We start from the raw sequence: 13,456 nt of genomic DNA, 5'->3' as shown, positions 1-13,456 counted from the left end.
TGATATGTAATTTCAAAGCGTTAGGTAGGTATAGCACCTAAAAGTTCAGCTCGACCACACTGGAGCGTGGGCTGGATAGAGGGACCATATTAGCCATGCTGAAAAAGTTACCTTCTCGAGGTCCAGTGCAACGAGTTCAGCTTGTGGTGGAGAAGGCTGATAGGAGCAGGGAGAGGGCCATGGATGGTCATCACTGTAGCATGAAGAGCCGGCCTGGCGTCATGGATCTTTGTTGCTGCAGCGTGAAAATATAGTTGGGCATCACAGATGGTCATTGCTGGGGCTTAGAGTTGGCAGTCACTGTGGGCTGTAGTTGCTGTAGCATGAAGTGCAGATCTTGCATTGCCAGTTATCGCTGGTGGTAGCTGTAGCTCAAAGAGCCAGGCTCACTAGAGCTATGCATTCGCGGTCATCGCAGGCGGCAGAGTCTCAGCACCAACAGGCCAGTTCCCGATTAAAAGAGCATAAAGCGCCTGGATTTCTTCCTTTCATGAAGAGGAGTGCACTCTGATGCCAGTCTAGGGTCCAGGGCCTGGGGAGACACCTCTTTGGGATCAGGGACTCACTATAGCAGATGCCAACAGGGTACAGGTAGGTCCAGTTGCAGGTTCGCACAGGCCCAGTACAGCAGGTCAGCTGGGCAGTTGCAGGGAGCCTTCTGTAGTTTGTTGTGTCCCTGTAGATAAGAACATAAGGTCAGCCAACTGACCTTTGCCGTCACATAGCTTACCTTGGGATGAAGGGAGCAGGTCCATTCTTGCTTCTCAGAGATCAGGGCAGGCCTCAAGCAGTAGGACAGTCCTCTGGGGACAAGGTAGGCCTCATGCAGCAGGTCAGTCCTGTGGGAAATAAGTCAGGTCTCAAGCAGAAGGGCAATCCTCCGGGGAACAATGGAGGGCTCCAGAAACCTGGCAGTCCTCTGGGGAGCAAGGCTGGCCTCAAGCAGCAGGACATTCCTCTGGGGATCAAAGCAGTTGTTCCTCTGTAATGTCCACAGGTCGAGGAGTGTACTAAGGAGACGCTCTGGAAGTCCAATATTTAGATCTGGTGGTCTTTGAAGTGGAGGTCACTTTTCTACCCACACATCTGGTTCTGGAAAATGTTCCCTTCCCCTATCAAGTCTCCAAGAAGTCTCTGGTGACAAACAACTGGTGACAGGTTTCTTTATGTGTGCTGGAGGCAAGCCCTCTGAAGTATAAGGATGGCAGAGAACAGCTCTGCCCCCAACCATATAGGCAGGATGGCCCATCTTGTCTACTTTCAGTCCCCTTAGTCTGATTGGCTGGCAGGAATAGGCAAATCCTAACAGCAGAGCCATTCCCAATCATGTGACCCAGGACGCTGGCAGAAGGCACAACTGCATAGATAATGCCAGCTTTCTAAAAGTGTAGTTTTCAGAATTGTGACTTAAAATCCAACTTTGCCATTAAAAAGGATTTTCTATCACATTTGAGTGTAAAAACTATATTTTTATCTGCTCCCAATCAAACTTTAGTAATTACATGTAATCAGGTACCTCATGTTAGTCAATGGGAGAGATAGGCTTTAAAATGGTGAAAAACAACTTTAGGAGTTTTTCACTATCCCAGCACATACACAACTTAAGCACACATGTTCTATTTTTTAAATACATAGCACCTTGTTCTATGACCCTTTAGAGCCTGTCCTACAGGTGACTTATAAGTATTAAGAAGGAAGGTTTGGGTCTGGCAAAAGGTTTATTTTTCAAAGTCAAAATGGTAGTTTAGAAATGCACAACAGACTGCAGTGGCAGTTCTGAGACATCTTTTAAAAGGCTACCTTAGTGGGTGGCATATTGAATGCTACAGCCCACTAGTAGCATTTAATTTACTGGCCCTGGGTACATGAAGTACCATTTATTAGAAACTTACAACTAAGCTAAATGTGCCTATTAGGTGTAAACCAATTTTACCATGTTTTGGGAAGAGGGTACTAGCACTTTAGGACTGGATGGTAGTGGTAAAGTGATCAGAGTCCTAAACGCACCAAAAACTAATTCATCATACAGGAGGAGTGAAGGCAAATGTTTTCGGTGAATACCACACCATGGATGTTAGGTTTAACAATATCACAAGGGCCTTGTTTAATGAATAGGACTATTAGAGCAGATTGCAACTGACAGAGGGCGCCCTCACATTCTTGTTTCACTCATACTGTCTTTTGCTGCATTGACATTGTTCTCCAGTAACAATTAAAGGTACGTTCCATTTGTTACTGGGGTACAATGGAGTGCTACAAACTAGTTTGCAATTTACTCAGACATCATGAAATCACAAGCAGGTTTTGCAAATCATAATGTGGGTTTGCAACAATACCTGTGCTTGCCTTGTCATTGTGATTGTTGTCATCCCCTCACTAATACTCGCAGTTGTCGCTCACAAAATGTAAGTAGAACGTTACTACTTTGCAAATATTTACCATCTGCTCTCGTCATTTAGTAACCATTCAGTGCTGTGTAACCACAGTAGTGTTAAAACATTGATCACATTCTTTTGAATGCAAGGGAAATGGAACACACCCTCACTATCCCTTTCACCTGACAATTGCTACTTACAATGGCAATTGTAATTCACACTGCATTTTTGTATGCTGCATTTTCTGTCTGTGTTTTTTTACCAACTATATTTCCAATAAATATATTTTCTCTGTTGCTTCTCACCCACCATTGGCCATCAATATATTTAACCAGCATCCACCTCCATGCCCCTTGCTCATTCACTTTAGGCTCGCCACACTGGATTTACCTGGTTGTCCTTTTTCACCCTTTTTTCCTTTGTTCTTTAACTCTACCTGTACCATTTTTCTTCAACATCCCCCCTCACTGTGCCCCTCATTTGCTCCATGTTTGGAACCTCAAGTGACCACTTCTCACTGGTGCCAATTCTACTTCTTCTGCCCTGGATCCTCTCATACACCACTCATCTCTCCTCTTTGCTCCTTTATCTGATTGTCTTTATTATTGTACCAATTTGGCTCACAGATTTCTGAATTCTGTTTCGGAGCCCTCCATTAGCTACTTAAACACAGGGAACGTGCATCCTATCTCTGTGTCTCCTCTCTTTTGCTACATCGTTTTTGTCACTCCTTTCCCATCTATACTCTGTTTTTCTCCCCCTCTACTCTACCAAAATTGTTGCTCAATTGGTTTCACTTTATCTTAGCACTCTAAACCTTTTTTCTTACTTACACTTGCTAGCCTCTCTTATGTTTTGAACATTATATTACACATCTGTTTCATTTTCTTCCTTTTGTGGGACGTCTTTGTTTGCATCATGCACAACCAATCATTGATACTCTGGTTCCGCTTGTGGTCAATCATTCTCTTCTCTCTGGCTACAGCATGGCCTGCCACTAGCTTCATCTGTTTTCTTTTAATCCCCTGTCCCCTCCTTCTGACATTAACTTTTCCCGTTTAGATGTCGTCACATCTGTGCAAACAATAACATTTGTCATCTCCTTTGCAAATTTTTCCTAGAATAGTTGCCTCTCAGCCAACTACACTGAAATGACCCCTAATCCTGACCAGATGCACCTGCATAAAATTAAGGGAGTCTGAAAAGTTTCAGCGCTCTGTCCATCATCTCCTTTTGTTTGCTTTGTTCGCCCTAAGTTGGCAGGGTATGCCCAGACGTGGGTCCCTTGCTCACTTTGCAGTACAAAAGGGGGTGGTAATGGACGGAGCATCTGAACCAATCAAACACTCACACCCAGTCAAAAGATCTGGGTTTAATCCATTACCGTTTTTTAGCCCACTCTGCCACCCCAGTTCAGACATGGCTATATGCAAATCAGTCTGACCCTGTGCCTCATGGGAACAGTCCAGCCCGAACTGCCAAGCCATGCCTTCCCTGGACCGTAAACAAGCTTCCGAGGACCGGTTTCTGGCATTGCAGCCGTCTTCAGCCCGGCTTGCTTGAATCCAGTGGCAAAGTGAGCAAGGGACTCACGTCTGAGCATACCCTGCCACACTTATGGCGGCCAAAAGCGGTACAAAAGGGGGTGGTAATGGACGGAGAATCTGAACCAATCAAACACTCACACCCAGTCAAAAGATCTGGGTTTAATCCATTACCGTTTTTTAGCCCACCATGCCACCCTAGTTCAGACATGGCTATATGCAAATCAGTCTGACCCTGTGCCTCATGGGATTAGTCCAGCCTCTTTTGTACCGCTTTTGGCCGCCATAAGTGTGGCAGGGTATGCTCAGACGTGAGTCCCTTGCTCACTTTGCCACTGGATTCAAGCAAGCCGGGCTGAAGACGGCTGGAATGCCAGAAACCGGTCCTCGGAAGCTTGTTTCCGGTCCAGGGAAAGCATGGCTTGGCAGTTCGGGCTGGACTGTTCCCATGAGTCACAGGGTCAGACTGATTTGCATATAGCCATGTCTGAACTGGGGTGGCAGAGTGGGCCAAAGAACGGTGATGGATCAAACCCAGATCTTTTGACTGGGTGTGAGTGTTTGATTGGTTCTGATGCTCCGTCCATCACCACCCCCTTTTGTACAGCTTTTGGCCACCATAAGTGTGGCAGGGTATGCTCAGACGTGAGTCCCTTGCTCACTTTGCCACTGGATTCAAGCAAGCCGGGCTGAAGACGGCTGGAATGCCAGAAACTGGTCCTCGGAAGCTTGTTTCCGGTCCAGGGAAGGCATGGCTTGGCATTTCGGGCTGGACTGTTCCCATGAGGCACAGGGTCAGACTGATTTGCATATAACCATGTCTGAACTGGGGTGGCAGAGTGGGCTAAAAAACGGTGATGGATCAAACCCAGATCTTTTGACTGGGTGTGAGTGTTTGATTGGTTCTGATGCTCCGTCCATCACCACCCCCTTTTGTACCGCCCTTGCTCACTTTACAACTGGATTCAAGCTAGCCTGGATGAAGAGGGGTGCTACTCTGAAACCGGTCCCAGGATGCTTGTTTCCGGCCCAGCTTGGCAGTTCAGGCTGGACTGTTCCCATGAGGCACAGGGCCAAGACTGATTTGCCTATAGCTGTATCTGAACTGGGGTGGCGAAGTGAGCTAAAGAATGATGATGGATTCAACCCAGATCTGTGACTGGGGGGTGAGTGTCTGAAAAGTTTCAGCGCTCCCTCCATCATCTCCTTGTGTTTGCTTTGTTCGCCCTAAGTTGGCAGGGTATGCCCAGACATAGGTCCCTTTCTCACTTTGCCACTGGATTCAAGCTAGCCTGGTTGAAGACGGATGTTACGCCGAAACCGGTCCCAGGATGCTTGTTTCTGGTCCAGGGAAGACATGGCTTGGCAGTTTGGGCTGGACTGTTCCCTCGAGGCACAGGGCCAAGACTGATTTGCATATAGCTGTGTCTGAACTGGGGTGGCGAAATGTGCTAAAGAATGATGATGGATTCAACCCAGATCTGTGACTGGGGGTGAGTGTCTGAAAAGTTTCAGCGCTTCGTCCATCATCTCCTTGTGTTTACCGTAAGCCTACAGCTCAGAAACATTTATTTATGAGATATCACCCTTTTGCCTCCAAGAAGTGACATTGCAGTATATTAGCAGTTAAATACCTATTGCCATGTTCTTTAGACTTATTACATTCTTCAATTACTTAATTCTGATTGTACGTGACTAAATGAAAACTGAAATCCGAAATATCACAGATAACACATCATGCAGGGCACAAAATGGCAACTGTACTTATTGGGCCAGGACACAAGTGAACTACCTTCTCATTGGTTGAATTCAGCATGGGCTTAGGAGCCTGAATCAGTGCTACAGCCAGCCAATCAGAAGGCCTATGCTTTACCATGGGACTTGGGAGGCACTGACATTCCTTGAAGGGGCCAACCCTTGCCCCACGCCCTTGAGTCCCAGTCCTGGTCGGCAAAATGCTGCAAAGGACCCATGCTGGATATGTGCGAAGATAATTCATGTAGACATCTGTATTTGTGTTGTTTACTTCACTATTCACATCATGGGTAATATTAATAATCCTAGGCCATGTGGTGGTGGATATGCTCACTGGAAGGCATTGGAAAAAAACATGCATGGCAGTAGTAGATAAAGTATATGGAGGAAGGTACATATTCATTGTTTGTAGTAGTGTGCAACAAGCATTAGAAGTCAGTTTGTTGTTACCATGATGTTATTTATTGACACAGTTTGAAAAGGAAACTATGTGAAGTAGACTTGAAACAAAACATTGAAGTAAATTGAAAGTGACGAAGCCACATGCTACATTCAGTGACTTCACCTTCTAAATCTGTTTCATTTCTTCAGGTATCGGTTACAACAGAAATTATTTCCACCAATCCCAGACCCCAAAAAGGGATTCAAAGACCTTATTCAGTTTTATGATAAGGAATTTCAGGTATGCTATACTGATTGTGCATCTTCTTCAAGCTGCCATTAAAACCCAGTGCTGAACAAATAAAATCTAAAAAACTAAATCTGAAGGAGCCTTAAGAATGACTAATACATTGACATTGGCTATGCTAAAGACCTACAAAAAACAGGAAATGCAGAAGTTAACCTTTGCCCTTATCTTTTGCTTTTGACATAGTCACCTACTCTTAATTCTCATTCCATACTATGAATAATGTATACATTTAAAAACCATATAACTTCTATGCAACATTAACCTAAATATATTTAAAGTCCTCCTTTAATACCCATCCACACATACCATTAAACATGTGTAATACAATTAAATGGATATTTTGGTCTTCTATACATCATTATCTATCATATATTCATACTCACATCCAAACAGCAGGTTTCACCTACCTCTATTCTCCTCATCATATTCAAAATGTTACACAGTGTCAAAAATGTCACTTTTTGATACACAGCGCATTAAATTTTTTCACAAAACATTATTTTAATGAAATTCACATTTCATTTCTACATACAGAGTGGTACAATTGTATGCCGGCAATTAAAATCATATATTTAAGCCAGATCCGAAACTGCTTATGCCACAGTGACCTTTACAACAGTACTGTGGCACACCCTAAACAAAAAACTAACAATATATAATAAAACTGTGTAATAGATACATTATTTCTGACTATTGATCAGTTTATTAGTATTATTTGGACACCAATTTACACCTTTTACAACATTAACCATTACAACAACCAAAATTAAATAATCATGCCTCATCAAACAATGCATATCTCATAAAAAAAATAAGAACAATTGAAATGCATATTTCCCATCCAATTGCATGTTACAGGCACTGTAATGTGGCTGGAGGTTAAGCTTGAATATGTATGTCATTGGTGAAATGTAAGGATGAAGGCTTTTGAATTTCCTGTCTTTTTATATTTTGCTGAATCTTAACACCTCTTCAACTTTAATTTTTTTTTAAAGAGTTTCAATGTCTATTTGGAATATTTATAAAAATGTGATCTGCTGGTTCGTATACTGATACATTTGCAGTAGTCATTGGTTTAGAATGACCACTCACAATGTAGCTTATGTGAATGGGTTGTTTGTTATCATATGTGGATTCTATTGAGCCAGTCAGGTGACTTGTGGGAATCAGTGTTTCACAGCTTATTTCTGAAGTGTTCCCCCCACCCCAAAAAAATGCATTTCTTCTCTTCATTAGAAGTTGCAAAGGATGTCACAAGATGTTTTGTGTCATTGCTCCTATGTGTTGGATTTTGGGTTATTCATTGATCTTTTGAGCCAACAGTAGGCTAAGTGGTATAGCTTGGAGAACAGTCTTGGAGAACCTCATTATGACTGCACACGTTGGTGACTTCAGTTTTAGCAGTCCCAATCAACTTAGCTTGCATTTCAACACACAGTACTTCTTCAGAAGAGAGTTATTTGCTTAACAGATATAGGAAGTGCAGAAATGGTGTGCATCCTGCTCTTCCTCAGTCATACTGTCTATACTTTTTCTCACCTACAGGCTCTTTTAAGAGCCAACATTTTGTCACAATCAAATTTAAAAATGATGTTCAGTTTTTTTGCATTTGGTGCTTATAAACATTTTTAAAAAAATCAAAGGTTACATTTTTGCGAACACTAGACACACATATAAAAGACTAGGGCTACCGTTCATACATCTCTTCTATTTTTAAACAAGCAGGTGGCTGAAGGAAGTGCCAAAAATGGGTTGAGAAGCAGAAAGGTCAACACTAAAGAGCAAAAAAGGAACATGAACAAGGCTGAAGGGAGTCACGTCCATGTTCAACAATATCACATCACCACTCAGCACGACTATCATAGTGCCCAGATGGCAAAATGTTCATATTGCTCACTTTGTACTGGCACAGAAGTAGGATGTTCAAGAGAAGTGCTTGCAACTGACAAAAAAGCTACAAAAGACCCTTCTGAACCAAAAGTGGTCCTCTTTGACAGATGTTGCAGTTGAGGTGGTTCATCTGCAACCCTTGGCTGTATGTAGTTTTAAATCCTACCTTGGATAAGCTACAGATGTGTGGAATGCAATAGTGAAGACATTTTTCGCATCTCTGATCATAGTAGTCTCTCCAAGTTGCAAGACATTATGAGTTTCCCACTTTTCTGAAATTTCATGACAGATGATTCCATCCGCAGTTGTCTGTTCTGCACCATACAGTGGTTGAAAATGAACACTGGACCCAGCTACTTTTGAAAGGCATTGTAACCCATGCAGCGTATCACTTTTACAGCTACTTCACCCAAAGACCCATTAATTTCGAGTGGGTAGCCCTTTCACCTCACCTCATGACAAAAGGGCAGGGAACTTGCATTGGAAGGAAGTCCAGGAGTGATTCTTTGGTATATCCTACTTGCATGACACTGAGGCCCTTGCTGCTGAGTGGAGGTTAGCAAATAAGTAGGCATATCCACCAACATGAAGTTCAGGTAGTCAATTCCCAAAAGCACCAAGGCCTTCGCAAGGATCTGATTAAAATCACTTGGCTGAAGGAACGGCTTGATCATTTTACAGCATGAAGCATTGCCCTGTCTTTCAGAGAAATGTACAGCTATGGACAATGTGGGGCTTGTCACATTCCCAAAGATATAAATCCTAGCATAGTGAAGGTGTAAAGACATTGTTATGAAGCCCCTAAAGCAGTTCTACTGAGGTGATTCTATGACAGAGAGGTGCTGTAATTGGCATGCCTTGTGCATTAAAAGCAAAAGACACATAGATGATGGACGGAATGCAGAGCAAATCAAACATTCATCCCCAGTCAAGAGATCTGAGTTAAATCCATCATTCTTTTGCTAACCATACCACGTCAGTTTAGACCCAGCCATATGCAAATCAGTCTTAACCCTGTGCCTCTTGGGAACGGTCCAGCCCAAACTGCCAAACCATTCCCACCCTAGACCAGAAACAAGCATCCTGGGACCACTTTCGGGGCATCACCCCTCATCAGCCAGGCTAGCTTGAATCCAGTAGCACAGTGAACCCGGGACACACGTCTGGGCATACCCGGCACACTTAGGGCGAGAAAGCAAAAGACACACAGATGATGGACGGAATGTAGAGCAAATCAAACATTCACCCCCAGTGAAGAGATCTGCTACCCTGGCTGATGAGGGGTGAAACCCTGAAACTGGTCCTAGGATACTTGTTTCCAGTCCAGGGAGGACCTGGCCTGCCAGTTCGGGCTGGACTGTTCCCATTGGGCGCAGGGTCAGGACTGATTTGCATATGGCTGGGTTCAAACTGGAATGGCATGGGGAGCAAAAAAACAATGGATTTAGACCTAGATCTCTGTACTGGGGTACATGTATGACATTGCACTGCATTCTGTCCATCAATTGTTATTTTTGCATTTGTGCATTAAAAGGGCATGACCAGCAGATTCTGCTGACAAGCAGCAGAACAGCAGCATCCACCTCTTTGCCTCCGCACCACTTAGCTCTGAGTACAGGGAGCCTGGATTTGTCCAAACAACCCACCCTTCACACCTCCCCCCATGACATACCATGTCAGCACTAAACAAACAAGTCACAAAAAGGCTGGGGTTTGTCACAAGCCCACTGAAGGAAGCACAGCAAACTGGGAGCATTCCTCGTAGCATGGCCACACCCCTTTCTGACGATGTTTTATTTCTTTTTCACTTTTTTCTATTCCTTTTTTTATTTTTATTTTTCACTTCTTGACTCTTTGATTCCCAAATACCTGATTTTCTCTCCCTCTGCTTTCTTTCACCCTTCTCATTTGTTCTTCTCTTCTTAGCATTCCCTTTCCTTTTCCCTCTTTCTGTTCTCACTTTGCTTCCTCTTCTCATCTTCTTTTCCTTCCTCTGTTTCCTCCTTTCAATCTCTTGACAATAGAAACATCAGAACTGTAGGCTATGCCACGGTTTGTTTTAAACCATATAAAGTGACTCTTAAAGAAGATAAACTTTCAGGTTATTACTATGGGGAGTAATGTGATTTTTCCTTCTTTCAGAATGAATATGTGGCGCATGGATCACTTCTTGAAAAAGATGAACCAGAAGAAACCTTTCTGACATTGATCGAAGAAAACACTTGCCTGCAAAATTAACAGGACAGAGGAGTTTGCCAACTCCAATTCCATTCATTTGACACAGAAGATTTAAGTTATAGAAAATTATCTTTTCATTCTAGGTGTCATGGTTCCGACTCATCCACGCATTCACATCCATCACCTCTGTGCTGTTTGCCTGTGTTTGAGAGGAAATATGTAAATTATATTTGGATGTGTTGTGAACATAGAGATAATGCAGGGGCCAGTAATGAACCTTGTTCTCTAAACGTAGGGTACAGCTGTCTCCAAGCGGAATTATGAGCTGTCCAAAGAGAGAGAGAGAGAGAAAGAGAGAAAGAGAGAGGTGTAAGGTCAGGCCTCACACTGCCATTGGTTGTTGCACGTGTCATTCCCTCATTGAGCAGACCTCACTCAGCCGCCATTTTTGGTCTCAAGCTATAGGAAGCTTTATCTACCTGTGGTAGATCTATTATTTCCAACACATAGCAAGTAATTAAAGTGGGCTTTGGATCAATTCCTTGATCAGGAATGGATGCCTTCGTTGTCTGTCTCGGTTATCTGCTTTTGATCAATGACATTCTTCCATATTTTTGTGTTTGTCTCAACTAGGAGCGCTGGATGAGTCGTATTCTTGCACTGCTGACTTAAGAAGTCTCTTTTTTCTTCTGCGAAAAGGACTACATGGGAGTGTACCTGTCCCCACTCTCTTCCATTTGTTCCTTTACTCTCACCCACAGCACACTCTTTTTACTCTCCTTCCTAACTCCTCAATGTTCCCTGTCCCACTCCCCGCCCAACCGCATTTTAATATTTTAGTCTTTCTTTACTGGTCTTTTGAGGGTCCAGCAGCTGCAAAGTGTCTCTGGACTGTATGCTTTCTTTTTTTTTTTTGCAAGGTGCACACTTTTTCACATCTTCACCATGTTAGGGTGGTAAATTACAAAAAGTTCACCAGACATCACTACAAATGCATTGGCTTCAGCAGCGATCTTAAAAACGGGTTTTCTTTAACCCCTCCCATGCTCATGACGAGCTCAGCTCGTCATGAGCCACGGTGGCCGTTTGCTCATGACGAGCTCAGCTCGTCATAAGGTTAGAACACTCGCACGCTGTACTAATTCCCCCGCTGTGCTGAACGTTCTGAAGAAACGGGTGTGGCCGTGACGAGCTCAGCTCGTCATGAGCACACGGCCACCTTGGCTCATGACGAGCTGAGCTCGTCATGAGCACCGGGGCGCTGTGCGTCCCCCCCCCCAAGCACAGCGGGGGAATTAGCCCCGCAGGCAAGGGGTTAACAGAAAATCCAATGCAAAATTAGGCATCTGAGCTCTCTTGCTAGCATTACAACTTCTCACCTGATTTGCATTGCAGATTTGTTAACAACCTCATCCATCTACAGGCTGTGGAGCATGGGTCATGCAAATTACACTTCGATGTCTGAAGCAGGCACCTAGACCCCTCATTCAACTCACTGGAATTCAACCTGTCACCTGCAATTGTCTGCAGATTGCAACCAAATATTCTTTCACCCCCGAGTTAGTTCATCTGGACTGGAAGTTGAGACCTAAATCTTAGACTGAACAATTTCTGATTGATATTCCCCTATCCACCTCCTGCTTCCTTGTCTTTTATCATCAGTTTACAAAAGTCAAACTTTATTTCTCGGAAAGAAAACAATGAATAATTATTTCATTAATATGCAAGAGAACTAAAAATATGAATACAGTTGTTGTATTATTAGAGTTGTATATTCTGGTCATGGAGGGAGATTTAACAACATTTGTTAGATTCTTTTTTTATTTAATAAAAATCTTACATTAGCAAAAAATGTGAGTTTCATTGCCTCCTTCATGTTTTTCTTACCAGCATGCTTACACACGAAATCATGCTTTCTCCATCCTTGTGGAGCATAGAGTGCCATCTATAAATATTCACAGCACTGCTTATCACTTTCGTTTTAGTAAAACTACATCTGTCTGTCTGTCTGTCTGTCTGACAGTCGGTCTGTCCGTGCGTCTATCTATCTATCTATCTATCTATCTATCTATCTATCTATCTATCTATCTACAACACGTAACATGTATTTGTTATCATTCTGGCAGGGTAATAAAAAGTGCAGTATTCAGTCATATAAGGCACTAAACAACAATAAGCAAAAGTGGCCAATGGCATCATGAAGTGCCAAGTGTTGAGCTAAAAGGGGTGGGGAGAGTCTAATCTGGTTAAAAGCCCAGGATAAGGAACGAGTCAATTAATATGAGACCAAGAAAGTAACCTTACAAGCAGTGTTAAATAATGTGGAGTGAGGTAACAGCCCATAAGTAGAGAGAAGTCTAACAGGAGACAATCCCCACCCAGGAGCAGGAGAACTGAGAGCAAGAAGCTGCTTTGCAAGGTGTGCAGATGTTGTGCGACGAGGAATCTAGAAGCAGATGTTTCACAAGTAGCATATTCTTTAAGATTCTCTCAACAATTGAAGAGAGGAGGACAGGCTTTCCAGATTTTGCCTTCTGACTTGGTTTTTAGTGCGCAAGAACCTTGAAACACAGATAAAAGTGGAAGTGTGAATATTCCAAGATTTGTAAGTCGGATGTGCTGATCTCACGGAACAGCAATCTCAATCAGGAGACATTTGAGGTAGGCAATAGGTGGGCAATATGATACCATTATAGATATGGCCTAAAGACAGGCTTAGCTTTTTTGCTATTGCTGGAAAGGGAATATATGTTGAATTATCGGTTTTCGATATAAGGTACCAACTATTCAGGAGAAATACCCACTAGTTAGGTCGCCGGATCTTTGACATTGGCTTAGATTAATCAGGAGCTGATCATCCCATGAAATTATTATCACAATCACTAATCTATTTTTAGTCAATAATGAGAGTTTGTTATGAGTTAAAGGCTTTTATTAATACAGTATTTTAGTCATTCATCTTTATTAGAATCAGCATTCAATTTCATCAATATCAATCATTAGTTTTGTCAATAATCAAAAAT

General features: G+C 42.9%; 1 protein-coding gene across 1 annotated transcript in view; it reads left to right on the top strand.

Annotated features, from left to right (window-relative positions):
• Positions 1–12,285, top strand: part of LOC144773203 (granulocyte-macrophage colony-stimulating factor receptor subunit alpha-like) — a 408,548-nt gene extending 396,263 nt beyond the window's left edge. The window contains exons 10-11 of the mRNA XM_078658092.1: positions 6,266–6,356; positions 10,398–12,285. Coding sequence (XP_078514218.1) covers positions 6,266–6,356; positions 10,398–10,493 — 187 coding nt within the window. The 3' untranslated portion in view covers positions 10,494–12,285. The remainder of the gene's footprint in view (positions 1–6,265; positions 6,357–10,397) is intronic.
• The last annotated feature ends 1,171 nt before the right edge of the window (positions 12,286–13,456 follow it).

The sequence above is a fragment of the Lissotriton helveticus genome, chromosome 8 (genome assembly GCF_964261635.1).
Source record: "Lissotriton helveticus chromosome 8, aLisHel1.1, whole genome shotgun sequence".
In the NCBI taxonomy this organism is placed as follows: domain Eukaryota; kingdom Metazoa; phylum Chordata; class Amphibia; order Caudata; family Salamandridae; genus Lissotriton; species Lissotriton helveticus.
Note: the sequence above shows the minus strand (reverse complement) of the source record. Positions and strands in the feature narration are given on the sequence as shown.